Raw genomic sequence first — 27,051 nt, forward strand, 5'->3', positions numbered from 1 at the left:
TTTAAGGATCTGGGGAGAAGGGGGGAGGCGGGGGCTGGAGGGGGACCGTTTCTAAGCATGGGAGACAGGCTGCCGGAGCCTCACGCCAGCTCTTCCCCTGCTGTGGCTGCCGGCTCAGAAGCGGAAGAAATCGAGGTGCTCGACTCCGAGGATGTCCTACCTATGGCCGCAGAGGATGTAAGTTTCCTTTGCTCAATGTCTTCACCCCTTTCCTCCGGGCCTGGCTAATCGGCTCAAGCTATTTATAAATGAAGTCCGGGCCGGGGGGAGGAATCGGGCCGGTGACCCTCTAGGACGAGGTAAAGACGCCGGCTCCATCCCCGCCGCTCCCTGCCCCGCTCTCCCCTCGCCGCCGGGCGAATGCGGGCTCTGGCAATCGTCCCCGTCCTGGAAAGCCGTCCTTCCTCCTCCCCGTCCGGCCCGAAAAGCCCCGGCTGCGATGTCCTGGCCGGACCCCCTGTCCGCCCGGTGCCCGCGCCCGGAGCCGCGCCGGTGGGAGATGCAGCCCCGAACGAGCTGCGGCTGTCGGGCTGCGGGCAGGGGGAGCGGGGCTCTGCGCGGAGGCGTCTCTGGAGGCAGGAGAGGGGCTGCTGCCTTGGCTTGAGGGGCTTCCTGGGGACAGAGGGCTTTTCCAGAGTCCCAGCCTCTCGGGGGTGACCGATGTGAGCACTCCCCGATTCCTCTTCCAGCTCCCGAACAACGGAGAAGGAAGTTTTTCCCCCGATTCGGCAACCTCCCTTCAGCCCCAGGGGTCCGATTGCACCTGAGGATGGGTTAATTTGGTACCATTCTGTCTCTGCTTACCCAGCCTAGAAGGACACCGAGTGGTCCTGCGTGCTGTGAATCAGCTCCTGCCGGGCTGAGCAGCAGAGCCTGCAGAGCTGAGCTGGTCGTTCTGCATCTGCCAGAGGCAGGAGCTCGCTCTGCACCTGTCTGGGGGGGAATGAATGTGAACAGATCCTCCATTCCTGGTGCATCCTAGGACTGCTTGCAGCTCTCCTTCCCAGCAAACTCTGGCAAGTGTCTGCTCAGCCTGCAGAGATAAGCTCAGGCTCTGTGCCTGCCTACAGGAGGATGAAGCAGTGATACTGAATCTCTTTCTGGTGGGCTGTCTCTAGGACCTTGCATTGCGTGAAAGCAACGCTTGTAATATAAGCTTCCAGCAATGCCACATCTCCTTTTCCCTCTACTTTTATGATGTTGCCAGTGGAACCCGCATGGGGCTGCTTAGGGGCAGTGCTGACTCCTGATCCCCCAACCCTTCCGAGTCCCCTAGAATTTGGTTGCTGAATTTTCCTCCCAGAGGGCAGCAGAGGAAGTGCACTTGCTTGCTGGAGCTGCTTTCCCCAGGCTGTATTTCTTAGTGCTATATGTTCAGATGGAAACACGTACTGCAGTTTGTCCTCTGCTACAAACTGCCGGACAGTTGGCACTGGAACATGCCCAGTCGAGGGAATATGTAGTTTTCATAGGAAAGGATGGCTTTCAAGGAACTTTCAACAAACACGTTTCCAAATCCTAATTCTTGCTTGCATCCAACTGTGACCTTTTGTTCTATGAGAATTGTTGTGCTTTTGTACCCAGGAGAAGTGAAGTGCTGAGTGCATGGCAGGATTGGGCTCCTGGCTCAGTAGGCAGACTGTGAGCTTTCCTCAGTGAAATCTAGATTATCATCCTAGTTCTGCTACTGACTTGCTGCTTGACCTTGAGGTAGGACAGCTTGGGTCTGATCCAGCTCGCAGTGTTACTTACGCTGGGATCTGCATTGTTATTTGACTCTTGTACCTTATTTTGTCGACTGCAGGAATCATAGCTAGCGCCTGCAGTTGCATTGCTTATGGGAAGCTGCTGAGACCTGGCAATAGATGATATGGCAGAAGCTTGAGGTATCGTGTATCATCTGCAAGTCAGAAGAGCAGGAAGCTGTGTAAATGCCCTCCTCTACAGCCAAGGATTTCCTGCTGAAACAAGCAGGCTACAGAGCATCATCCCTGAAAATTCAGACTGCTGTGTGCTGGGAATGTGCTCCCCTGAGACCTGACTGGGGGCTGATTTTCTGTTATTACATTTGAGAGTTTGACGTGAGCTCTTCTGCTTGGCCAGCAAGAGCTGACACAAGGTTAGCTCTTTGGATGTTGTTAACCACAAAAATATTACACGGTGGATGTTTGGCTGTTACAGCCTTGACAGTGTGTGAGAGCTCAGCTGTGATGTCATTATAGCTCTGGGAGCAGCATTTCACAAGGCCAGGATTCAGGCAGTCCCAGAATGTTCTCCTTAACGTGCTGGGCTGATTTATGATGATGAATGGGAGTTTATAAATGGATGGGGATATGGGGAAGGTGGGAGCCAACAGCTGAACTGATTAAATGGAATTCAGTGTCCTGATACCCCACTGTCTCTCCAGTCAGTTCTGCTTTAGATCAGCCTACCAAGGGAAAGAAAATATTCTTAAGAGAACTGGATACGACTCTCACCAGAGCTTTGTATTGCATATATCATAGTGAGGAGATTTGCTTATGTGAGTCTCATGTTTGTTAATTCTCTCATTTTGATTTTCTGGGAAACTGAGTGAGGCAGAAACAAAGCGTTGTGCAGAACAGCACTTCAGGCAAGGAGAGCTGAGAACGTGCAGGTTTGTGGGGAATACAAGCCAGCAGTTACCCAGATCACTCGCCCCATGGAATGTTTTCTCTTTTGACTCCAAATCATAGAATCATAGAATGAAAATCCAGGAGATAAGAGAGGCTTAAGCACTTCATTAGGAATTTCCTATACTCCTGGGGCTATGAGGCAGCAGTGGTGGGGTAGGAGGTGGTGTGACGTTGGTCTTTGTACAGTGCATAAAGTGGAGCCAGTCATCAGCTTGTTCTTTCTGTTCCCAAATAAAAAGAAGAACTTGTGGAGCGTTCACATGATAGTCTGCATTCAAATGAATCCTCTTTCTATGCACAGCTTTTAAGACAGATCTGGAACAGAAGTTATGGGGGTAAATCTATGTAATAAATTCTCTCCATCCTTCTCCCCTTCCACCTTGTACTAGAAGAATTACCTATTTTTTAGATGTGGACAGATGTGATTCTGAGACCTGATGGGTTATCAAAGGCCTTGCAGCAAATTCTTGCCAGAGTTAGCAGCAGGCAGAGGGCAAGGCTCAGAACCAGACAGGGCAGTCTGTGGGTCAGTGCTGGGCCACAGTGATCTGTAAAAGCATTGCCGACTCCTCCCTCCCCTCAACATACACCAAGCTGTCTTGATCCTGATGGATAAAAAGCCTTTTATTCCTTACTTGCTTGCAAGTAGACAAAGCAGAAGAAAACAGAATTAACACATGAATGTTCTGAGTTCCTCTTAATTTGGATTTGTAAATGAAAACTCTACTCCCTGTGGTTGGTAGATTCTCCTGCCTCCTCCCCCTGGAAGGGTAGGTGGTTCTGGGATGAAGAAGGATATTGGAAATGGCACTAAATCATTTGGTTATTTCTCTGTAGAACATATTTCTACAGTTTACTGCATATTAATGTCGTTGCTCTTATACCTTCTTTTTCTTCTTTTCCCTCCCTTTATGCTTTGCCTCTCAGCACTGGAAAGCTCTGTTTGATCAGGTATGTGAACAACTGATGTATTGTCTCTGTCTTGTGAGCAAAGAGTGTAACCCTCATTTAATTTCCTCTGTACTGGATTTTGTGTGCTTTTAACGTACCATCCAGGAGCTCCGTGTTCCCAGTTCCCAGCATGCAAGTCATTATCATCATTACTGCTTTGGGCCTTCCTCTCCGTTCCTCATCAGAGCTGCCAGGGGCAGAAGGGGGCCCAGCCTGACCACCCTCCCAGCACAGCTCTGAGCAGAGCTGCTGCAGCAGGTGCTCTGACCACTGCACTGTCTTTGCTCAGTGGGTGAAAGGATCTCCTCTCCTTGAGACTGGCAAATGAGGACCAGTGCTGTAAAATCAGTGCTCTATTCTTTAAAAAGGTTCCCTAGTTTCTAAATGGACTCGTGCAAAATTACATCTGTTTGTTCCAGTGGAGGACCTGCTGCTTTAAACTTCTACAGAATAAGCAAAATATCTGCTTCTCTACCAATGGCTGTGGTTGTATCAGATATGTACTGCTGATCCGATCTGTAGCCAGGTGAAATGCACACAGCTCTGCAGAGCTCTGAGTTAAAGCTGCTGAGAATTTGGGCTGCGGATTCCAGTTTGTAAATTATGCTTTTAGCTGCTTTAACTGACATGTTTGCTTTCTGGTGTTCCTTCCATCTGCCAGGCTGAAATGTGAAGCAGCTATAAACTGAAAGATTTTTCTAGGGTTGACTTGCTTCTAAACTGCACCACTCTCTGGTTGCCATAAACTTCTGTGCTCTTGTATGTCCGTGTAGATGTCACCTTCTGTAGGTGAACTTACTGTGATGCTGGCATTGTCCTGGCATTGCTAAAGTCCTGATGGGTTTTTGTCCCCACATTACAAGGCAGTTATTTTGCTTCTGTATGGCTGAACTACAGAGCTGAAGGCTGCCGTGCAGTCTCTGCAAAAGAACATTCTTGGTTCCTTTGGGGTCTTGTTATCATCCAGCCAGAAACTAGACTGTGGTTCTGGTGAGTGCATGTTTATATCTGCTTAGCTGTGACCAGCTGCTAATCCACACGTCTGGGCTGCAGCACATTTGATGCTGCTCAGTCAAGCAACTGGCAGTGAGGAATTAGGTTACTATGATTGCTGTTCACACCTAAGTTGTGTGGTGTATTTGAATTTGCCGGGGCTCGTAGGAAATGCTGCTACTCCAAACGTGGGTTCGAGACAAGCTGTTTGTGATCTGAGCTGAATGTTTGCTGCAGCCACTTGGAATTCTCTCCTGTCTCTAGAGTTGGATCTTATTTGGAGTCTGATTCTACAAGCATCCTTTGAAGTCATTGAGTCCTTGTGGGATGGGGATCTTGGCTGGTAGCTACCTCAGGCTCAAAGGAAGGAATGGGTAATTTCCCTCTGGACTTGTCTGAATAGTAGATTTTTTTTTTTTTTTTTTTTTGGATTGCAAAGACAGGACTCTGATAATTAGTTATGTTTCAATTAGGACTGCAGTGGAAATCTAAGCCTTGTCTGTAAGGCTTTGTTATCAAAGAGAATGCAACCTGTGACTGCTGGTTGTGAGTCCTGAATACATCAATAAGGCCCTTGTTGCCCGTGGGCAAAGCCAAGGAGCTGACGTCTTCCTGGAGAGCAATATCAGCTCTGCAATGCAATTAGCCCTGCAGTGAATTACAGGATGCTGTTTGTCGTGGAACAAGGTTGCCATCCCAGCATGTCTGTACTGGTAGGAGAGGAGAATGTTTTGTTTAGCTCTAACTGGCATGTGTGAAACATGAGGACAGTCTTGTTGCAGCTCTGCTGGGAGATACAGCCTGGCCTTATGTGTGTGTAGGGCAGAAAAGAGTGGCCAAAGATTGATGTGCCCTGTGCAAGCGTGACTTGTGGGCTGGGACCAAAGTTTAAGTCACCAGTTCAGGTGGGGCATGTGGGCTTCTGCATTCAGCATCTCCCAGCAGGGCAGCAGAACAAGAGAAGACCCTGGGGAAAGTGTTAGAATGGTTGGGAATGCTCAGGCTGGGAGTCTGCAAGTCTCTTGTTTCCAGGATGGTTTCATGGGATGGTAAACGGTGCAAGGAGGGGTCAGCAATCCCCTGTCCTTGCTCTTGGCAGTGGTGAGAATGAAATTACTATTAATGCTTTTTACTTTTTTGTGGGGGATGAAGTTTACAAAACTTTCCTTTGGGCTTACTGACAAAAAAATAGCTTTCTGTTTAGACATACAACGCGTAAAGGATTTTGCTGGTGGTGGTTCTGACCCCCCCCCCCCCCCCCCCCTCACCATCCTAAATGAAATATTCAAACTTCTGGGCGAATATTGCTGCTGAGCCTTAAAGTGGGGCTTTTGCTTATTTGTTCTGGAGGAGAAGTGAAAGACACTGATTTCTGCAAGAATTTTTCTATTTGTTTTGGTGCAGCTCTGTTCTGTCGCGCTGGGAGCTGTCAGTGACTGAAGCCACAATCTCCTGCCAGGTTGCATCTTTTAAGAAGTAAAAACTAAGATTTAGCAAACTGGCAGGTCCAGCTCTGCTTCTTGGGCTTTGATGTTCAAAGAAGCCCTCCCCGGAACAAAATCCAGAGCGTTTAGGGGGGTCAAGACTTCACCCAGGAGTTTGGGAGCTGGCAGACAGGCAGCTTTCCAGTGCTGCAGCCAGAAAGTTACAGTACAGCTGCTGCTTCGTGCCATGCTGAAGAGATGCATTTTTTATTAGGAGGCCATGGCCCTCGGGCAGCTCTAACTCACTTTTATATGGGAACTTTTACAGGGTTTCATACATTTATTTATTGTGCTCATAAACACCCTCCCCCCCCCCCCCCCCCCTGCACACACACACACATTAATTCTGCATCTGCTGCCTTCTACAGAGCCTGCACCATCACTGAGCACACCACAGTCTGTGTGGAATCAAGGCTCTGAGCAGAGCAAGGTGTTGCCTTTCTCTGTTCTCCACGGCCATTTGGGATTGTATTTGCTTATTTTTCAGTGGCCAAAAATGTTCTATTTTGCTTATCTTCAGATAATCTTAAAAGTGAGACAATCCCAGTAGCTGGTTCTGGTAGTTTCGTGCTTCTGTGTGCTACTAAGATCCCTCGTTAATTCCCTTGCATGCGTGTCCTATTTGAATCCAAGCTGGATGATTGCTCCTGCTTTGCTGTGTCCTTTCTAAGGCCTCGGGTGCCCTTCTTTGCCTCTGTGTCCCCAATGTCCCTGCTTTAGAGAAGACTGTAGCTAATCAGCATTATGCAGCCCTCGGCCGTACTGGGTGAAAGGGACTATCTAAGAGGATGGTGTTCTTTATTAGGACCAACCTGCCTTCCAGAGGTGGCTTTTAGCTGCATTAGATGCCAAGAGCTCGTGTCATCTCTGTCCCATCTGTGTGGCTGCTGTGATTTCAATGTTGAATTTATTTTATCAGCCCTCATCTTGGAGTTCTCACTTCTTCTCACCCGTACCTTGGTGTGTAGTCATGACAACAAACTTGTTTTAAATAGCCCCACACACAACTCTCCCCAGAGATCCTCCTCTCTAGCGCAGCACCTTGATTCTATCGCTTGTCAATCCAGGCTGTGTTTTTGTTGCAGCTGCTTTAGGAATCCTGGATTATTTCCTGAGGCTTGCACGTGGGTGTGATGGCAACAGATGAACAGAGTTTATGGGGAATGCAGAGAGATGCCAAGTTACCCAGTCTGTGTGGGCAGCTAATGGAAAAGTTGAGCTCAGAAATGAGACTGCATGATTCTGGACCAGGCGTGTGCTTGTCAGGAAGGGTTCAGTTGCTGACACTACCAGCAGTGGGTGCAGCTGAACCTGCTCTGTCACAGTCTCTAAAGCACTAAAATGTTCTTGAAAATATGCTGCCTTTGCAGCCTCCCTAAATCCAGGGCTGGTTCCTGCAAGACTGAAATTGCAAAAAGCAATCCATGAAACCAGGCCAGCTGTGATCATGGTTGGTGGTAACTAAGAAAGGGAATTATTTTGAACTTGATGATCTTTTATTTTAACCGTGCCCCTTTTCTCAGGACAGGCTTTAGCACAGCTGAGCTATTTCCCATGCTATAAAAGAAATTCCAGTTTGTTTACTGGGACACTTGAGCCGAACATCACACTTCCCTTTGAGAAGTTTCCCTGGCTGCTGTTGCTGGCTGAGGGCTGTGGCTGGAAGCTCTATGTAGGCACTGCTCTGACCACTTGTGTCGCCTTGCTGGTTGGTGTGGCTTACTGGGAGCAGGCAGAGGAGAAACTGCAAGATGGGGAATAGGGAACGATGTCTGTGTGAGCAGCAGTGTGGGCGGGAGTCACGTGCTACCTTCAAGTCATTACCTGGATTTTGAACTGCTCTCTCTTTAGATTAGGGCCTATCAGAGCATTATGTCCACATTTGAGCAGAGTGGAGCTGCAAAGAGGAGGTTACAGGAACTAGAAATAGGAAATAGTCAAAGTTTATTACACTGTCTCCTAATATGGATGGGAGAATCAGAGATGCTGGTGGAAAGACTGTTCAGTATGACAACAGATTAGCACCCAGGCTTAAAACCAGGGTCTGCCTTGTCTGCTTATTGGACACGTCTATGAATGTGACTAGAAGCTTTCTCCCTTTTCCCCCCTCCACCAAGCTGTGTATTGTAAAGGGGAAAGACACTTTCCAAGGCTCTCTTGGCAATGCACAGAGGGGGTTCTGCATCTGCCCCACGCCTTGAAGTCTAATCTCATTTACAGTTGTCAGCGTGGGCTGCTGGAGGAGATGAAAGGCAAAGGACAAGGAGGGAGAATAGATTAGTCTCGAGCAGAGGGCACTGGGGGTGCACCTGCCTCTGCCCTGCTACCTTGAGGAGGGGCTGCAATGGCAGCTGGGCATGTGTCATCTGCTGCTCTTTGAGGCGGCTGGCCATGGAGCACACGATTAATGACTCAAGGGGCTGGGCTTTTATGAATGATAAAGCCCTGGGATTTAGGCAGGGCTCTCGGGCCTTTTTCTCTGAGCAACGCCATCACTTTACATTTCTCAAGTGGCGTTTTGGGCGCAGGGAGCTGCTGTCTGTGACCACAATGCTTGCCTTTCTCCTCCCTCCCCAAACTGCGCTGACCTTTGTCATGCAGCATTAACCCTTTGACTCCTTCATTTTGGGTTATGGGGTTAGGAAAAAAAAGATTCCCTTCAAATTCATTGCCCTGTGGACAGACTTTCAGGGAATAATGGGCTGGTAATAGAGGATCTGGTTTTGCTGAAGGAGATCACTTTGCTGATGCTGTCTGGATTGTCAGCCCATTGCTGCCTTCTGCCAGAGGCTTTTTTGAATACAGCAGTCCCCAGTAAAGGGGAGATGGGAATTTATCTTCCCTTCAGTCAAGAAGGGAAACTGAGGCACTGAGCAGCGAGTACTTCTGCTGGATAATGCCTTGTATTTTACCCTGTCTGTAATCAGCCTGTTTCTGTCCCCAGTGTTGTTACGGTGGATGGCAATCTCCCAACACTTCAGGGCTTATGCCAAGATTTGGCTTTTTGCCATGATAGCCTGGAGTGATTGCTCAGCATGAGAAAGCTACCTGGAGATCATTAATCTTCCCACTTCTTGCAGGATGAGCAGTAAAAATTCCCCAGGTTCCTGCTTCATATTCCAGTACCACTGCACGCTGAATGCCAGCCAGCCCTTGAGCTTGATATGAGTCCCTGCAGCATGAATGGTTTGTGATCAGCCACACCACCTCCCCTTCCCCTGGCTGTTGGGATACTCCTCTCTGCAGTCCCCACCAGCTTGTGTGCTGACAGTGGGCTTTGCTTGATAGCCTTGAGCATGACGCTGGAAGTAAAAGCCATCCGTATGAACCAGACATCAGCAGTGTAACAAATGCAGCACAGTGGAGCTCGTGCTGGTAGAACAAGGCATCTCCTGAAATGTTTTAAGGAATCTTAAGAAACACACTGAAAAGCACATGGAGGCTGAGTCAGTCTTACACAGCTCGTGAGTTACTGGCAGCTTGATGTCTCTAGATTTGTAAAAGCCTTGAGAGGCTTCCTACTCATTACACATTTGTGTACCTTTGCTGTCTGAGCTTCCTGAAAACCTGTGTGTTAGAGAGCAGCATCTGAGGGGCACAGCAAGCTGCATTCAGGCTGTTGTATCCCTGATCCCAGCTGCAGTGAGAGGCTGTGGTAGCTGCACTCTGCCATTCCAGCTGAATGTGCTGGGTGGGTTTTAGGCACATAGATCTTTGCTAATGCATTGTTCTCAAATCCTGTCTTGCACACAGAAAATCACTGAAGCAAAGAGAACATTTAAGCCTTCGTGTTTAAAAAGAAAGGAGGGGAAAAAAGCTGTAAACACAGACTGGATTGATGCCATTCTGCGAATCAGCTGGTGCATTGTGCTCTAGCTATGTGCTCTGTTATGATGGAAGGGAGAGAGGAGGAAGAGATCATGCTGTCTCCTGAGGAGCAAACCCAGCTGCCTAGCAAGTTGAAACAGTTTGGAGGTGTTTTTCCAAACCATCAGCATTTATGCCTTGGCATTTACAGGCCTTTTAAACTTACTCTCTACCAGACCTGGGAAGTGTAGTAGGAAGTATGATGTTCTTGTTGCCTGCCTTTATTTGCAGTGAACACAAACGTACCTGGGCACACTTGCAAATTAAATGCAGCATTGGGCATGTTTGAGTTTGGCAGCAGCCGAGGAAGCTGTGATCTCTCTCTGTTGCACCATTAGGTATCCTACATTGTATCCTACAATGAAATCATCTTGGTACCAACGCAACTTGAAACAAAATACCTGAAGTCCAGTGATGGGCTGAGCTCTTTCAAAGCTCTCCCTGAAATGTGGCTATTCAGCTCCCTGAAGCTCCATTGAATACTCTTGTCTCCCACACATGTGCCCTGCATAGTGCATCCTTCCAGCAGCTACCTGGTAATTCTGAGTCTGCAAAGTGTTTGTGTGTGTGTATGTTTTAGTGGGTTTGATCTGAATTATTTATTTACTTATGGGGTGTTGTGTTGGAGTAGAGCTGCCTTGAGACTGACGTTTTTCCTTGGGCTGTCTTGTGCAAGGGCTGCTGCTGCGGTCTCATCAGCTGCTCTGGGACCAGCACAGAACTTCCCAATAGCAACTTCTCTTCCATGTTTGAAAAGCACAAACCAGTGAAGAGTTGTAGATCTCTGGACGTGACCTCATTTAGCAGGTACTAATTAACAGAGCCAGTAGGTTGTTCTCGGTGCCATGGAATTATGAATAGAACACAGAAATCTCACATGGACCTTGAGTTCCTTCAGCTCTAACCATTAAACTCCCAGCACAAGCAAGATGCAGAGGATGTATGTATTCTTAGTGTATGTTCCTGTTGCTTAGGAACAGCTGTCTGCAGTGACCCTGTGTTGCTGGTGAGAAGAGTAATGATGTATGAAACTGATGTTAAACAAGCAAGATCAATCTTCCCCCTAGGAGCTGTTCTTTGTGTTCTTTGATACTTGACATCCTCTGTAAGTAGTGCGTACTCTGAGTTTCCTGAGTTGCATGAGGGAAAAATAAGCGAGGTGGTTGGAGGCAGAGCTGTTTGTGACTGCCATCACACCTCTGTTCTCATGCACTTCTTCAGGGAGCTGTTTCCCAAGGAAGAAGCTTCTGTGATCCTTCACAATTAGGTACCAGTGATGATGAAGGCCTTGCTTTTTGTAGTGTGCTTGTTTGTGATGTATAATTGTGGTGGAACTGCTTGCTGATGGCAGCCTGCAGCCAGTGAACCATGTTCTCCATGCTTACTGCTTGACAGAGAAAGGATGCTTTTTCTCTAAGGCAGAAAATTGAAAGTTTCACACAAACTACTGGAAAATGTCATCCTGTGTGCTCTGAATTGGTCTAGTGAAGCACTTGGAAACAAGAGTGAGAAGGGTCCCAGGCCTCTGGAGGAAGTGTTGGACGTCCCAACTTGAGGGTGACTACTGCAATACTATTCAGTCAGGCTGGATCCCAGAGGCTGTGCTGTGCTGTGCTGGCTTGTTTGTGTGTTCTTCACCTGACTGGAACCTTCTGCTGCAGTAACTGCCTTCCACAGCACGGGGAGAGGCCAAGGCCACAGTTTTTTATGAATGAGTGCAGTGGCCAGTTTATCTACTTGATGGACTAAATAGGAAACAGCTTTTGTGGCAGGGACAGTAGCAGCCTGACTTCATGTGAGAGCTGAATCTGGCAAGTCTGTGAACGCTGCAAAGTCTTCTTCAACTGGACAGGTGCGTAGGGTGGCTTCTCCCAGAGTGATGATAGCTGGAATCTCTCTCAAAGGATTGTTATGTGTTTGAAACAGATCTTCCTACCTTATTCCCTCTGTGGCCCCAGAGCTGAGAGTTGCCCTTGCTGCACTGATTTATGGGATCATTTAGGATTGGTGCTGGTGGCCAAGAAGAGCTGGAGCAGAAAGTCATTTGCTAGCTGCTGATTTATGGCTATAGTAAACAGTCCTGAAAAGCACAGAGAGAATTTTCTGGACATTATGCAGTTCCAGCTGACTGGTAGCTCCAGGCTGTTATTTGACCATGTGGAGTAATAAAACTGAGAAAACTAATTAAATTTTGGGCCTACCACAAAACCAGCAAAAAATTACTTTGCACTTGCAAGCAACAGTGACTTTATAGGCTTACAAACCTGTATTTAATGACCAAGCATGTAGTACAGTGCATGAAGTACTGCATCTCTCTGCTGCACCACTACACAGCTGTGGATGAGGGAGTCTGTCTGCACCTACCTGGGTGAAGGTGGTTCCTCCCTTCCCGAGGGAAGGGGTTGTGTGCTGGCCAGTTCTGTGTCTAAACTTCACACTGACAGAACATCTTTTTCTCATGTTTTGGTAAGGTAATTGTCACGATTGCCAGCAGCAGGGCAGATACTTGGAATTTGGAAGAATCCACCTCAAAGAGAAAAACTGTGAGGTGATGAGATTTAAAAAAATATATTTATTTACAGGTTTTCCCTTCTTTTTCAGATGGATGCACTTGAATTGCCATGGCACTCAGTGCCAGGTAACATGCATCTATCCCAAGCTTTGGTTTTCTTCTCCAACCTGAGTGTTATTGCAGAGCTATTATTTGACCTAAAAGAAGTGTGTGCATACTCGCTGCTATAGAATACTGCTTTTTCACACATCAAATCAAGTCCCTGTAGATTTTCACCTCCCTCCCAGATCTGGCAGACAGTGAAAAAGGGAGCTATTTTTACTCTGAAATGTTCTGTTTCAAACCCAGAGTATTAAATGTAGTTTTCTCCTGACAGGCTTCATGGCTGATTGCTGTAAAACTCCATACCTTTAAAGGAAGGAGAAAACTTCCTACAGGAAGGGAAAATGTTGGAATTTTGGGGCTCATAGATCAAGTGGGTGTTTCTGCCTGACCTTCATCTTCATCTCAGTGGTGTTGCATGCCACATATGTCACTCCGAAGTAACAGAGACCTAATGGCTCAGATCTGATTAACCTCTATGACTTTATTGTGTGTCTTGATTGGATTACATTGGATCTGTGAGTACATTGGATTTTTTTGCTGCTTTCTTAAACAGGTGTTTGTCACTGTGACATCTGAGGCAGGCAACAAGTTAGAGTAGCAAGGCCTATGAATAAATGAGTGGTGTTTGCTTCTTCCCCACTGCTCACCTAACTCTGCCCTTCCTTTCTCCAAATCTTCTGTAGCTGTTGCCTATGAGATGTGCCTGAGTGAACAAGGTGTGGGTCTCACCCAGCAGCCTGGGTGCTGGACCAAAGAGCACCTGATGGCTGGCTGCAGTTCTGTCACTTTTGGGAAAGACTTCTGATGAAACTCTGCATTAACCTTCCATATTCAGTTTTCTTCAATTCTCTGAAGTTTTCTTCAATTCCTCCAAACATTTTAGTTACAAATCAGGGCTTGCTTATTCTGCACTGTACATTTTTTGATTTTGTTTTTGTTTTTGCTTGTATCATAGCAGTGGCTGTGGGCTGTTGGGAATTGTCCTTATTCAGCACTGCAGTGGGCCTCCTTCAAGGACTTCAAAGCTCATTCTCCAGTGTCAGTTCATTTAGTTTCACAAGTTGGAGCAGGGAATAAGATCACTGATCATATCCTGTTACAGTGGAGGACAGGCTGCTACAGACCTAAAAACGGGCTGGAGACCTTTGAATTTGTGATTGCCCCTCACTCCCCAGGGTGCTGCCCAACTGCATGGTGCCCGGTTAAGAAAAAGGAGAATGTTTTTACATGGCATTTATCCCATGCCCATCCTTCTGCTGACTTTTATTTCAATAGACTTGAAATAGAAATCTTTCTTCTTGCTGTAGCTGTAATTGCCTTGGGTTGGACACTGGAGAGGCTCATTCACCTATGTAGGATGATAGAAGGTGCGTGTGCTGCTGAGATGCTCTCTTTCATCTGTTTCCAGATAGATGTGCACAAAAGAAAAGTGAATTGTAGGTGTGATATCAGATCACTGCTCTGTACCATGACAAATTATAGATGTACCAGCACTACTTTAGCTGTTACAAGATCAAAAGAGCTGTTACGTTAAGGATGATAATATTTAACGTCTGGTTTGGCAAAAGGGCTGAGAATTTGTATGGTTGTAAAATATGTCCAGGTAAACTGTCTTCCATAGTATGCAGTAGCATAGGCTTTAGTGACCTGGTGAATGTAGGATGTTCCCTCCTTGCGTGGAACTTGAATGCATTTCAGTTGTGAGCACTGCGTGTATTGCATTTACAATTTCTGGAGTGTTCAGTCTCCCATTGCATCTGGGGTGCCTTCATGGGGTGTGTGTTTGTAAGACATGGACTTTGTGGTGCTTCATGTAAAGAAAATGCAACCATTAAGTTGAATTATGATGGGCATTAGTTTCCTTTTTTCAGATTTAATGTATTAATGTATTTCACATCCAGTGGCCCCTCAGCAGCTTGCAGGCTGGCTATGTAAATGGGGAGCTGCAAAGGATGGCAGATCCATTAATAGGTGGAATTTGATGCTCGTAGAAATGAATGCATTTAATGTTGCATGGCAATGGCTTGCTTGAATTTTTAAGTCTCTGGAATATCTGTTGTTTGAATTCAGTGGTTCAGGCTATATTTGCTACAAAAGCAACGCGGATAGAGAGGCCATATGGTTATAGAGGGGTGCCTGTTTTATCTGTGAGTATCACTTACACTATTTGTGTACCAAATGTTATTCCAAAGAAGCTGTGAAAATGTGAAACTCAGTGATATTGAAAGCATTGCAGTTCAGATTCATGGTGTCCATAGGAGTAAGTCCTTGGAGATGTGTTCATAAACTGTTCTTCAGGAAAAGACAAGTTTTAGTGGATGTATTTTCACTATTAAGCTTCCACAGTAGGATGTATGTGACTGAAAGGGTTCCATTGGTCTTTACAGATCTGCCACTGTGGGGTTTTAAACACAAGACCAAATCATGGCCCCACTGAAGGGCTGCCCCTTTGCTTCCTTGTGTGGAACAGAAGTAATGCAGACCCCGGAGCAGCTTTACAGCTGGGCCACATCTACTTCCTTTCAAATGAGAAGAAATAGTGAGACTCACTGTCACTGCCTCACATCTTTTGCTGTAGGTGCAGTGTATTTATTGTCCTGTGCGTGTCTATGTGTAGTGGTTACTGTGGGGCTGAACAACACTAAAAATCTTGCCTGTATGTCTCCTGTCCAGCTCCTCCAAGGCTTTCACTGTGATGAGCAGAACCTGGTTGCATTTATTTTCCATTTATCCTCTCATCCCTCATCTTTGCTATCGTTAATTGTTAGCATCTGGCTTGAAAGATTGCCTCTTAGCATGGTGCTGATGGGATGCTTCCACAGAGGATTAAGGCTGGAGTGGATTGACGAGAGGCGGTCTCCTTGCAGAGGGAAGTTTGCCAGTTGTGTGCAGGCTCATTGCTGCTGCTCTTCCAGTTACTCCAGTTCACGTCAGGTCACAGGCAAGAGCTGGTTGCAGCTCCACTCCCCTCACTGCAGCCAGCTGCTGAGATGTGGCCTCATGCACCCAGCAGCTATGTGGCTCTACAAAACTCACTCTTTACTTCAGCTGCATCACCCCACGGAAGTGTTGTCATACCTGGATCTTTGGGTGGTTTTCTACTGTGCAATTGCAGTGCTTTGATCAAGGATGTGGGTAGTGATAACAGCACTGTGGGGCACGGGCAGTAGTTGAGATGTCATTTCTTACTGTAACATGCTCCCTAGGGGGCAATATGGCTGTAAATCACACAAGTGCTTTCCTGCAGCTTTGCTTGCTTTCTGTTACCACTTTGGCTGCCGGGATCTCTGAAAGCACAGGCTCCTGCACTTCTGAAAGTACTTAGCCTTGTATTTCCAGTGCCCTGAAGCACAGCTGAAGGCCCCGCTAATCTCACTGAATCCAAGCCCTGAGAGATTATATTTCTTTTTGCTTTATTTAGTTTGCTTTCCTGTGGAGTCTGCTTTTTCCTTTACATGCACAAGATGCTGTGTTGGTTTTCTGATCTGCCCCTAACAAGGCCTTGGAATCTCAGGTCCTTTCCCAAAGGGGCTGTGCGTCCTACCATTAACCAAACTGAGTCTGTTTCCTTGCAAGGACACTGTGGGGCCTGAAGGCACATTTATTCCTTGCTTCCAATTGTGATGTCCCATAATTAGGACAAACTGGCAGAAACTTTCTGTACTTTCAAGCTCCTGTACCAGAAAGGGTTTCTGTGTGTGTTGGTGCTCTCAACAGCAAGAGTTGTTCCAAAAAATAATGAATAAATACAAACTCCTATCTCTTCTATCAGTTTAAAGTAAAACCTTACATCAAATAGGTCTGTAAATTTAAATCTCAAAGACAAATGTGTAAAACCAGCAGAGTTTGCAATAAGGGGCTCAATTTTTAGGGCTTCTTAGAGGAAATGTTAAAAGTTATACACGGTTTATAAATGTTGTTGAATTATTATTATCCTATGAAGATCCCACTGGCTTGTATTCCTCTGTCATTTTAAGCTCTTTGAGATAGCATTTCTTTTCTTTATTTCATTAAAGGTGTTCTTATGGAACTGTGGAAGTAGGAATTGTAACATTGCTTGTTATTTCATTGCCCATCCCACATGTTCTTCATCCCCATGTCCTTTCGGCTTTCCCCAGCTCTCCCTCCTTTCCCTCCTCAACTTGCCTTGAAGGGCTGGGAAAGCCGGCGCTGCCGCATTATGTTGCCTGTCTGATTGTTGTGGGGTTGTATTTGTGCAGGGGAAGGTCACGGAACAAAAAGACCACCAGGCAGGGGAGGGTGGGGGGGGGGTTCAGTCCCTCTCCATTCAGTCCTTGTGGCTATGGGTGGGAAGAGTCTTGTTTGTATGACAGGATTTCAGGGGGTGATGACTTTTTGTTTAGGTTTCTTCCGTGGCTGAATAGAGTGCCTATATGAGATTCGTGGGGCTGGAGAGTGCTGAGATAACCCAGAGGCAGAGCAGTCATTGCAGGGCTGGGTGTGCGGATGCTCTGGATGCGGTGTTTGTGTTATGTTTGGATTTGGCTCTGTGGAAGTTGTTCTGGGATGCCTGAATTCTGTGGACTGAGATCCTTAGCTGGATAAATGCTATGAAAGTTTCTCTTTTTGTGAAATGAAGGTTGTAAGGTGGGGGTGCAGCTCCATGGGCCTGTTGTAGTGGCTATGATTCCCTGAGTATTTTTGAGACTTCCAGGCAATTACTTTTATTTGCAGTATCTGCCTTCTTCCTTGCCCATCAGCTCCATGCTTCCAAGAGCATCACTGCTTTTAGACAGGACTTGCTTCCCTATCATCACTGTCCTCTCAGCCCTCTCTTGCCCTCCACCCTTACAAAACATCTCAGTCTGTATTTACTGTTGACTTATACGAAGACCAACATTGTCAGGGAGTCATTTCAACTGTCCTGAGTTCATTAGTGTAAGAAGATAGACCAGCCTTTGATAGTGGTTTTGCCTTGGCCGTCTGATATGGGGGACTTAGATTTGGGGAGCAGGAAAGAGATAGAATTACGTCTGGATGTGGGCTGGGGAGGAGGGTAATTTGGTCCTTTCCTTCATGGATGCTGCTACAGCCCTTTCTGGAAGGGTATGTCTTGTCAGTCACTAGCTGCTGGCAGCACAAGTCTGTCTGATTCAGAGGTAACATCTGCAGTTTCCCAGAGATGTAGATTCCAGCAGCCTCCAGCATGCCTGAGCTCCTGGCTGTCCCATCTAAGAAATCCTTCTCCTGCATAGTATTTATGTATATATGCATTTATTTTTAGTAGATGCTGACCCTGTTTGAATGCTTCTAGAGTAAGTAGTGAACTGCCTTGTGTTGTCATTCCCCACAGTACCTGTAACCTCTTCTGCCTGTGTTTGGATTTCTTCCAGAGAGCTAGCCGTTCCTGCAGGCAGGCACTAAAGGGAGAGGAAGGCAGCTGGGATGGAGTGCAAATCAGGAAGCAGGCTGAAATGGTATGATCTTTTGACCCAAAGCAATGGCTAGTGCTGCTAGAGCTTGCTTGAACTGCAGCAGCTGTGCAGCTCACATTCCTTTCATTAAATTGAGAATTATTAATATTCTCTCACCCTCCTGCCTAGTGCTGTATGTAGTGTGATGTGCTAGTACCTAGGCTAATAGATAGAAAACTAAGACACACTTCTGTTTGCAATTACGTTTCTTCATGGGCTCAGCTGTCCTGTGAAGCAATGTTCAAGCTTGCCAGCTTGCCAGAGCATCCTTTCTGCAGACCCTTGCTGTCCCTCTAGCACTGCTGTATGCTTGTGTATTCCTGTGCAAACACGCATCAGCCTCATGTCCCTGCTGTTTCCAACAGAGACTCCTTGGACATCTTGTTTGTAGATATCATCAACCTCAGTGTACTTCCTGGGGGTGCTTTGACCTTTTGTTTGCTTTAAACACTACTTAAAAATTCCCCTGTGAGTATTTGGCAATTTCCAATTTTTACTAGTCTGTTACTCAGTGACAGTGTAGGAGTTCTACATGAAGGTGGCTGGAGCACAGGCCACGCATCTCATCTATAGTCATATTTTAAGTCTCCTGCATCCTTAGGTGAATTAGGCCTCTGCCCTGGGTTCACATTACTGACACACAAATGGCAATTTTCTAATGAAAAATTTTGAAAATGTTATTGCCACCTATTTTGGCCTTATAGAATTTGAGGGAATTTCCTCTAAATGATCAGTGTTGAAAACTAAGGCAGATTCATGGGAAAGTCTTGGCATGACTCAAATCTCCAAGTTTTACCTGGAAAAGTTTTGTTTTGAAAGAATTGTCCTGGTGTTAGAAATTGATGGGAAGCTCTGCAGACAACACAAATGATAAGCAGTGTTTCTGTGTCACACATGCAAACTCCATGTAGTTGGATAGAGTTACACTTGCATCTGTTGGGTTGACCATTGTAATTATCTTGCTGCTTTATCCCACCAGCTATTTCCATGTCACTGGCTCAGTTTTCCTGCAACTCCTTTTGACGGGGGCCGTCTGGCCTTTGGTGGCTGCTGTTTGAGTTGTGCTGGGTTCATGAGAATCTGCTGACTGGGGGCAAAGAAGGTGTCTGATGGTGGAGGGATTATACAGGGGTAGACGATGGTAATGCTGTCTGCTCCAGGCATCTTTTCTGCTCCTGGATTAAAGTTCATGCTGTGTTACTTGTCTCCCTCTCTTTAAGGCCTTGTCAAGTCTGTGTGGGAAGCTATTCTGTTTGCAATGTTTAACTGTGTGCCACTCTGCTCTCTCTCTGCCTCATTTCTCCTCCCTCTTCCCCCTTCCATTCAAGCAGCATCTTTCACTCTTCCCCATTCAGGCTTGTCTTTGCTCTCTGCCCTGTGTAAAGCTTCCGTGCCTTCCTTACCATTCATCACTTTTTTGCTCATTCACATCCCTGCCTGCTTTTCTCCATTCATCTGGGCTTCCCCTCAGCCCTCCTGGGCTGCCCTCTCCTCCTGCCCCTTCCCCAGTCCTCCTTTTGTGTCTGTGCACTCCCTTTTCTGTGACTGTCTAACATGCAGCAGTCTGCAGCAAGCTCCATCAGGATGCTCTGCTAGAATTTGATCCCACTTGGTGGGCTAATTAATCCCCAGTGGGACTGTGTGAGGAAGATTTCTCTCTTGCAGGTGACAAGACTCTTCCTACTTCCCAGCACTGCAAGAACGATGCATGGATAAGAGAAGTATTGCCTGTCTTTCCATCCTGCCTTGTTTTCTCCTTTGTTTTCAGTTGTTGCAGTTCTGGGGTTGGAGGGTTGAGTCACTTTAAATTTTCTATTGCTGAGGAATGTGACTTCCATTCTCTCAATTATGGTAGCTTTCTAATTATGGTTGTTAAACTGTATCTTCTCTGCTTATTTCTTCTAAACGTCTGTATTTGGGCTGTTTGTTGCTGTTGGAAATGTTAGACCTAGACCAGCAAAGCTATGTGGAGATTTGGCCTGTGGTTGTCCAGTTAGTCAGCAGGGCTGGACTGGTGATGTAAGATTTATGACATTCAAGACTGAGCTGTAAGCTGCCCTGCTTGCCTGGCCTGTTGCATCAGTTGAGGATGTCTGTCCAGCAAAGTGTGCAATATGACCAGCCCAGGATCAAGATTAGAAACCATATTTCCACCTAAAAATAAATAAATAACATTGTTTTAGAGTGCCTTGGCTTCTTTCCATTAGTCTTAATGCACTTACATAAATAATGGAAGAGGAAGAAGCAGAACTGGAGAAGGCCCAGTCTATAAACACACCTTTCTGCATGAAGTCTTGTGGCAGATTGGAGGGCATCTCCTGCCATCCATGCCGTCTCATTAATTGTGTAATTATCTCCCTCACTTTCAGAGCTGCATCTTCTTCATCATCAGTGTTGCTGATAATGGAGCTTCTGTTTACCCTGGCTTCTTTCTAGGGTGTGGCTTTGGTTTCAAAGCCAGCACAGTGGCATATTTTGAATAATTTAGTTCCGGGTGGCTTGAAGGCTGTGTAATTTCCCAGCTGAGACTGGAGGCTGATTCCTGCAAGTGTTCTGCCAGGAGGCTGATCTGGAGCACGGCAGCGGGATTGCTCAGAGTGGTGGGTCATTGAGGCAGCAGAGGACTGAAAGCTGATTCAGCAGGCCCTGTGAGTGCATCTTGGCTTTCTCCTCTCTGTGTCTCAGGGGGACTTGCAGCAAGAAACCCACAGACAGAGGAAGGAGAAGGAAGAGAGCTGCAGTTAAAAAATGTTATTGGTGGCAGAAATGTGGATTTTGGGTACTTGCCTGAGCATGATAGGCTTTCCCAGCAGGGAAAGAATTTCCTGGGGTCTCTGAATGCAGGTTTTGCTTGGTCTGTTGTATATCTGTAGTTGCTTGGACCAGGATCTAAAATTCTACGGAGTCAAGGAGGTAAGGTAAGGGCAGGAGTTCTTCATGGTGTCTGGCTGATGGGCCCTTGTCCCAGTCGTCATTGGCTTTGGTTTTGGAAAGGCTGATTAGTTTCTCCATGTGAAACCTTGGCAGAAGGCCATCAGTGTTCATGTTCTCCCTGTATTGTTTGGCCTTGTGACTTGCTAATTGTGCTTTGCTGTTGTAGTTATCACCCTGTCATGCTCTGTAACTACTACCCAGTGCTCACTGTGCAGGATCATGCAGGCACAGCTACATTGCTTTTGCCTCATAAACAGGTAAGTCAAGGCACTCTCAGAGACTTCTTGGCTCACTCTGGATGTCTGCAATACCAAGGATCAAACCTTCCCAAAGCCTTCTTTCCCACTTGCTTAATAACTCAACAGTGGTGCATTCCTGAATTTCCAAAGAAAAGGGAATCTTAGACCAGCTCCCTCCATCTCCACTTTGCCATGTGCTGCATAGAGAAACAGTTACACAAATTTGGGTGATGGGCTGTGTGTTCTGCAGACACTGCAAATGCTGAGCTGGAAAGTATTTTGCTCTCTTGCAGCAGCTTTCCTACATAGTGGGTGATGTCTAGGGGCCCTGCCTGGTGAGTTAGTGAGGTTATTTCTTCTGTGCTTAAATATAATCTGGGTTTTGAGAGCTGGGTGATGTTTCCAGCCCTCAAGTTCACCTCAGGTCAAAGCAATCTAGCATGTGTTGAAAGTACAGCTGGACAGCCCGTAATCACTTCATATTGACTGAGCAGTGGTGGTTGAATTCATTATTAACAAGGCAAGAGAGTGTACGTCACTGAAGCCAGCACTAATGTTTTGCCACATGTTTTTTTGTTTATGTGACTCAGATTTGGTGACTTAATGGTGAAAAGATGGATTTTGAGGTGAAAAGGTATACACTGGCCTTCATCTCTTTAGGATTAGGGTTCCTCCTCCCACGTGCACTTCCTCCTATTAGAAGAGACAGCAGGATCATAGAGTTGTTGGGAAAGTCATTGCCACCAGACAGTGATGAAACTGTTAAAGCAGACCTGTCTTCTGCCCTCTCCTAGATATTATAAGGCAGTTTTTCACCTTCTGCCTTGTCATGCCTTTAATTTTCATCAAAGCATTAAATGCTACATATCCTTCTTGCATGTTTTAAAAAAAACAAAAGTGAGCTCCCAGCATGACTCCAGAGACTGGAAAGATAGAGAATGAGCTCTGGTAAGATATCTAACTAATCTTGAGAAAATCTTCAATGCCAATCCTACATATCTTTTCACAGCCTGGACTTGGAGACTGTCAGTTTCATGTGTTGACTTGGACTGTTGCTTTTACTATAGCACGGCCCTTGAGGCTGGAGATGGTCTGAGCTTCCAGTGCGTGTTAGCATCTGCAGACTGTGCTGTATAATGGTCTTAAGTTCAAAGCCAGCATACTCAGGGTTCTTTCTGAACCTCTTGGAGATGAAGAGATTTAACACACAGTTGGCTCCCCTTTCTAGTGCCAGTCATGGGGAAGAGGCCTACATGGGAGCAAGAAGCAGGCCTTCTATTGACAGCTCCTTTGTGGTGGAAGGTAAAGCAGCAGTTGCCATTTCTGCATCTCAAGAGGAGCAGCTAAAATTCGGGGCAATTTATTTTCAGAACCTGCCTCCTAGTGCAGAGCAGAGCTGGGGGCAGTGCCAGGAGGCCTGACAGCCAGGCCAGTCTCTTCTGTAAGTGAAGGCACTACTGAACCATGGAACAATTCCATTTTGAAGGGAGTAATTCAATCCCCAGCTAACATCCAAATGAGATAAATTTCTTGGAGCCTTGCCCATTATGAAGAGAACTTATGACTGTAGTGATATATTCTCTCCATGCCAAGACAAAGCCCCTCAATGTGAGAAACCATGGTTGGTAGGAAATTCTCTGCTCCTGGGTCAGATCTGCAATTCCAAACCCAGCCAAGGACCCTCACATTGTGCCCACTTCAGCTGTTGACTCTCCAGCTGCACTGATGCCCCAGAGGGCTGTTTGCCACGGAGCAGAGAAGCAGCTGGCTGTGCTATGTGAAGTGCCTGCCTTTTCCCAAGACACCTATTGTCTGTCTGCAGCATCAGCCTCCACCCTACTTGTTCACTCAGCCGTGGCTGATGTGTCTTTAATTAAAGAGGAGGAACAATGTGGGATTATTTTCTTTCCTAATCTGATTTCCTATTTCTATCAGGCTTTGAGCCCCCTCCTCTTATTTTTGTCGTGCAGTGGTATCCTTACTTTTATGGAGTATTTGCTCTAAAATAAGGAATAGGAAAACAAACAAACAAAAACCCCAGCTTGTTTGGGCTGGGGAATTAAGATCTTGGGTCAGATGGTTGCTACAGTCATTAACATATTTACATTTTTGCTTAAGAGCCTGGTTGAGGATCAAGGGAGTTAAGAGTGATTGTCATTGAAATGCGGAGGAAACCTTGCATGAAATTGCCGTTAGTATCCCATTGTTTGGGGGCGGTGGGGGGGCAGTCGGCCTTCATCAGCCCTGCAGCGGTTGGGTTGCACTTGTCTGTCCAAGTACATGGGCAGAGGCAGAGGCAGAAGCAGAAGTAACCAAGCTTAAGGAAGCTGCTGGGCTGCCTTCAGAGGCTCAGCCCTGTGGGGTTGGGGCTCAGTGCAGCCATGCCGGCTGCCAGACACCATCCAGCCTCCCTGTGAGACAGAGGTGCTGAGCTTGTGGGACAAGTGGTTCATCATGGATAAGTACATGAAGCGCCTAGCAAAGGTCAGTTGCCTCCTTTTTAATTGATGGACCCACGTGTTGTGAGTGTGCTGTCACGGGTTGCTTTTACTGGCTTGTTCTGCAGGACTGGCTCAACTCCTCAATTTCTGTGGCTAGTTGTGATATCAGAAGCAGGGTTTGAGGTGGTTTGCAGTGTTGGGATGGTTGTGGTGACAGATTAGTTAAAAGTGTCTTTATTTTATTTGACAGAAAAAAATACTTAAACAAAAATAAGAGAAGTCTCTTACAGCTGGGGTTTACAGTAAAACATTCTGCTCCAGGTTGTCTGTGGAAGCTGTATTCCAGTCCTGTTCTGAGGCAGACATTTTCAGTTCAGATGACACTTATTTACTGCTCACCCATTGCTCTTTTCATGCTGGATCCACAGTTTTGCTTCAAACTTGTTTCTAATTGTTATCAGTAGCTTAGCCAAAATGAAAATTATACACAGTAATGTGAAAGAGGGAAACATGCTGCCTAGGGCAGTGACGGTGCCTTCTGACACTGCGCTGGTGGGAGAAGCAGCAGAACCTTCTGTCCTTGTAGGCTGGTTGGAAGTTCGGAACTGCTTGTGTAACCTCTGTTCTTGGTCACAAAATGTCTCTTTTCAGCATGCTTTAAAGCAGAACAAAGCCTGGGGAAAGTGTTTTGTGATCTGAGTAGCTTTGTGTGCTTTGGGAGCCTGCATGCTTCAGCACTTGTATCTCTTTTGACCTTTGAAGGAATATCGATGTTTCCCACTGCTGTGGCCATTGGTCTTTCTACAAAGTCAAACAGTGAGCACACAGCATGGGGGAGATTCCCACTCTTCTCTTACTGACCATGGCCCTCAAGCTGGGAAGCATTTAAGCCTTCAAAGAGCAAAACGTTTTGTCCTAGACAAGATACATTTAAATGTCCAGATATACTTAAAGTGTTACGGTTAAGTAAAGCTCAGGAAACAAGGGTGAAAACGGTGTACAGTCTATGGGATAGCAGGTGTTAGAGCCGTCTCTCTGCTTCTGCTGATTCCCCTTGAGAAAGGTCATCTCAGGTATTATGCTAATAATACTTTATTTCCTTTATTTGCCTCTGGGATTAGGCATCACAAAAGTCAGCTGTCTGGGACTTCCCAGCAAGAGCCAGAAAGTATCAGAGCTGAGCCTTGTGGAGAAGCCCTAATATTTGGGTTGGTTTTAAGATTCAGTTTAATTCAAAGCATTAAATTGGGGTGACTGGAGTAGGGGAGCTGAACTTGCCCAGGGATTAATACTAAGCCCTTGTTTAACAGTAAACAGTTGATGAAATCCACCTTTGGCTCTGGGTACCAGCTGTCAGGAAGCATACATCCAGGCCACCTCACAAGGACAAAACAGCCTTTTGCAGATGGTGAGTGCCCAGCTCTGACTGCCCGCTGGTCACTTGGTTTGTCTTGTTTTGTGTAATCCACTTCCCCCAGCAGCTTCTGCTGCACTGACAAGATATCTTGTTTCAGCAAGGGCCTGTGATCTTCCCTGCTCCATTTAGGCAGCTCCTTCTCTACAAAGCAGCCAGTGGTAGAAGTCACCAGGAGCAGTGGGAGATAAGTACTTGGCTTAGGCCAGAAGGAGCCGGCGCCAGGTCCTCCCGATCCTCACACGCGGTGCTGCAGCCTCTAAACAAGCTGCCCGTGCTTGAGGACAGTGTGCTGTAGCTGTTCTGATGGCAGAGCAGTGCCAGCCCTGCTGCTGGCAGGCTGCATCCTCTGCCACTTCGCTCTGCTCACCCGCTCCCTTGCCAAGGCAGCCTTTACTCTGCTGTGTCTGATTGAAGGCCTGGCGCCTGCTCAGCTTTTGTTCTGTTAGGAAAGAGTGAGGATTGTCAGGAACTTTTGGGCTCTGCCAAGGCCCTTTATGTCCCAAATGTTGCCATGAAAAGACTCCCTCCTGACCACCCTGCCCCTGACAGCCATTCAGTCCAGCCAACAAGCTCGATATCATTATCTACAAAAGGAGGCCAGCGAGCACCAGGCTGCTCAGAGCCAAGTTTGGGAAATCAAAGGCAAATCTCCCAGCAACGGAGAGCTGGCAGAGATCAGGCTGCACCACAGCCAGTGCAGGATCGTCTGGCTGCTTGCATGCGCTCAGTTTCAAAGCACAAAAGAAACAAACATGCTCAGCGTGGTGCCAGTGCAGGCTTTGCTGGGGCAGAGTGCCCGGCGGAGCGCTGGCAGCCCTTGGCTGAGTGCCCTGGGGAGCTCTGTGCCAATTAGGGGCTGGAAGCAGTTCTAAGTTGGGACAACCTTGCGAAGCTGTGTCCTTTTGTCCAGTGTCACTTTTAGGAGATGAGCCACTTGGACTGACAGAAAACAGTGACTTTTTTGGTCAGGATTCCCTCCAAATTTCACCTGGGACTTTCCTTCTAATGAGTCTCATTTACATTCTGAAATAGGCATGTGTCAGCCTTGCTATTTTTAGTTTGACTTAATGCTCATCTCTTTTGCTTTCTATCCAAAGACTTTCCAATCCATCTCTGAAGAGCACTTCAGCAGTGAATGCTCTTCAATGTTGGAGATGATCTGGAAAGTTATCATGAAGATGAACAGAGAGCACGTGAGGAAGGATGATGTTCCTGTGTTGAAACTGTGTTAGGAAATATAGGTGTAAAACTCGTTCCAGTGTGCTTTGTCTCACAGGCTGCATCTCCCATCTGCTTGATAGTCCAGATAGAGTAGGGTATAAAAAATAGCCAAGAGAAGCAATAGAGAGGGAGGGGAGGTGAGGAGAGACAACTTAGCTGAAGCTTGTGTGGAAGTAGGATGATGACACGTGGATCGGCTCATCTCTGCAGCAGGGTGCTCTGTAGTTTCCTGGGCAGGAAAAAGAAGCCGAAGGTCACTGAAGTGTCCAGCAGCCCTCAAGATCCCTGTAGGTTTGCAGCGCATAATGAATACACAGGAGGTCAGAGTTTTATGTAACATGGAATGGTTAATCCTGGTGCTTTCCCTTCCTGTTCCAGTTTGATCCTGACAACACCGGCTACATCAGCACAGAGAAGTTTCGTTCGCTTCTCCAGAGACACGGCTCAGAGCTGGACCCCCACAAGCTGGAGGTCCTCTTGGCCCTGGCAGACAGCAACTCGGAGGGGAGGATCTGCTACCAGGACTTTGTCAACCTGGTGAGTGCTCTGGCTGGCAGGGCGCAGCTGTCATGGATCCAGGTTACAAGCTCAATCAAGCAGTGGTCAGTATGGAGATGAAATTATGGTGATATAATGACGTAAAATAGATCTACTGGATCTCTCTAAAGTGTCTTAGCCCCCTGCATGTGTTTGTGTATGCAGTAAAATAGATGAAGAAATTATCAAATAGATCACAGTGAGTTTGAGGTTTCCCTCAGCTCCAGATTAATGAAGTGTGGTCAGTTGTGTATTTATAGT

General features: G+C 46.6%; 1 protein-coding gene across 8 annotated transcripts in view; it reads left to right on the forward strand.

Annotated features, from left to right (window-relative positions):
* Nucleotides 1-27,051, forward strand: part of RHBDL3 (rhomboid like 3) — a 49,717-nt gene that overhangs the window by 4,239 nt on the left and 18,427 nt on the right. The window contains exons 1-4 of one of the 8 annotated variants that reach the window (XM_040649775.2): nt 37-177; nt 3,582-3,605; nt 17,921-18,004; nt 26,632-26,790. In XM_040649775.2, coding sequence (XP_040505709.1) covers nt 58-177; nt 3,582-3,605; nt 17,921-18,004; nt 26,632-26,790 — 387 coding nt within the window. In that variant the 5' untranslated portion in view covers nt 37-57. Of the gene's footprint in view, nt 1-36; nt 178-3,581; nt 3,606-17,920; nt 18,005-20,469; nt 20,650-21,498; nt 23,659-26,631; nt 26,791-27,051 lie in introns of those variants that run through there. The other 7 variants (XM_015279916.4, XM_015279919.4, XM_040649776.2 and 4 more) reach the window with 7 other exon arrangements.

Source organism: Gallus gallus, chromosome 18, assembly GCF_016699485.2.
Source record: "Gallus gallus isolate bGalGal1 chromosome 18, bGalGal1.mat.broiler.GRCg7b, whole genome shotgun sequence".
In the NCBI taxonomy this organism is placed as follows: domain Eukaryota; kingdom Metazoa; phylum Chordata; class Aves; order Galliformes; family Phasianidae; genus Gallus; species Gallus gallus.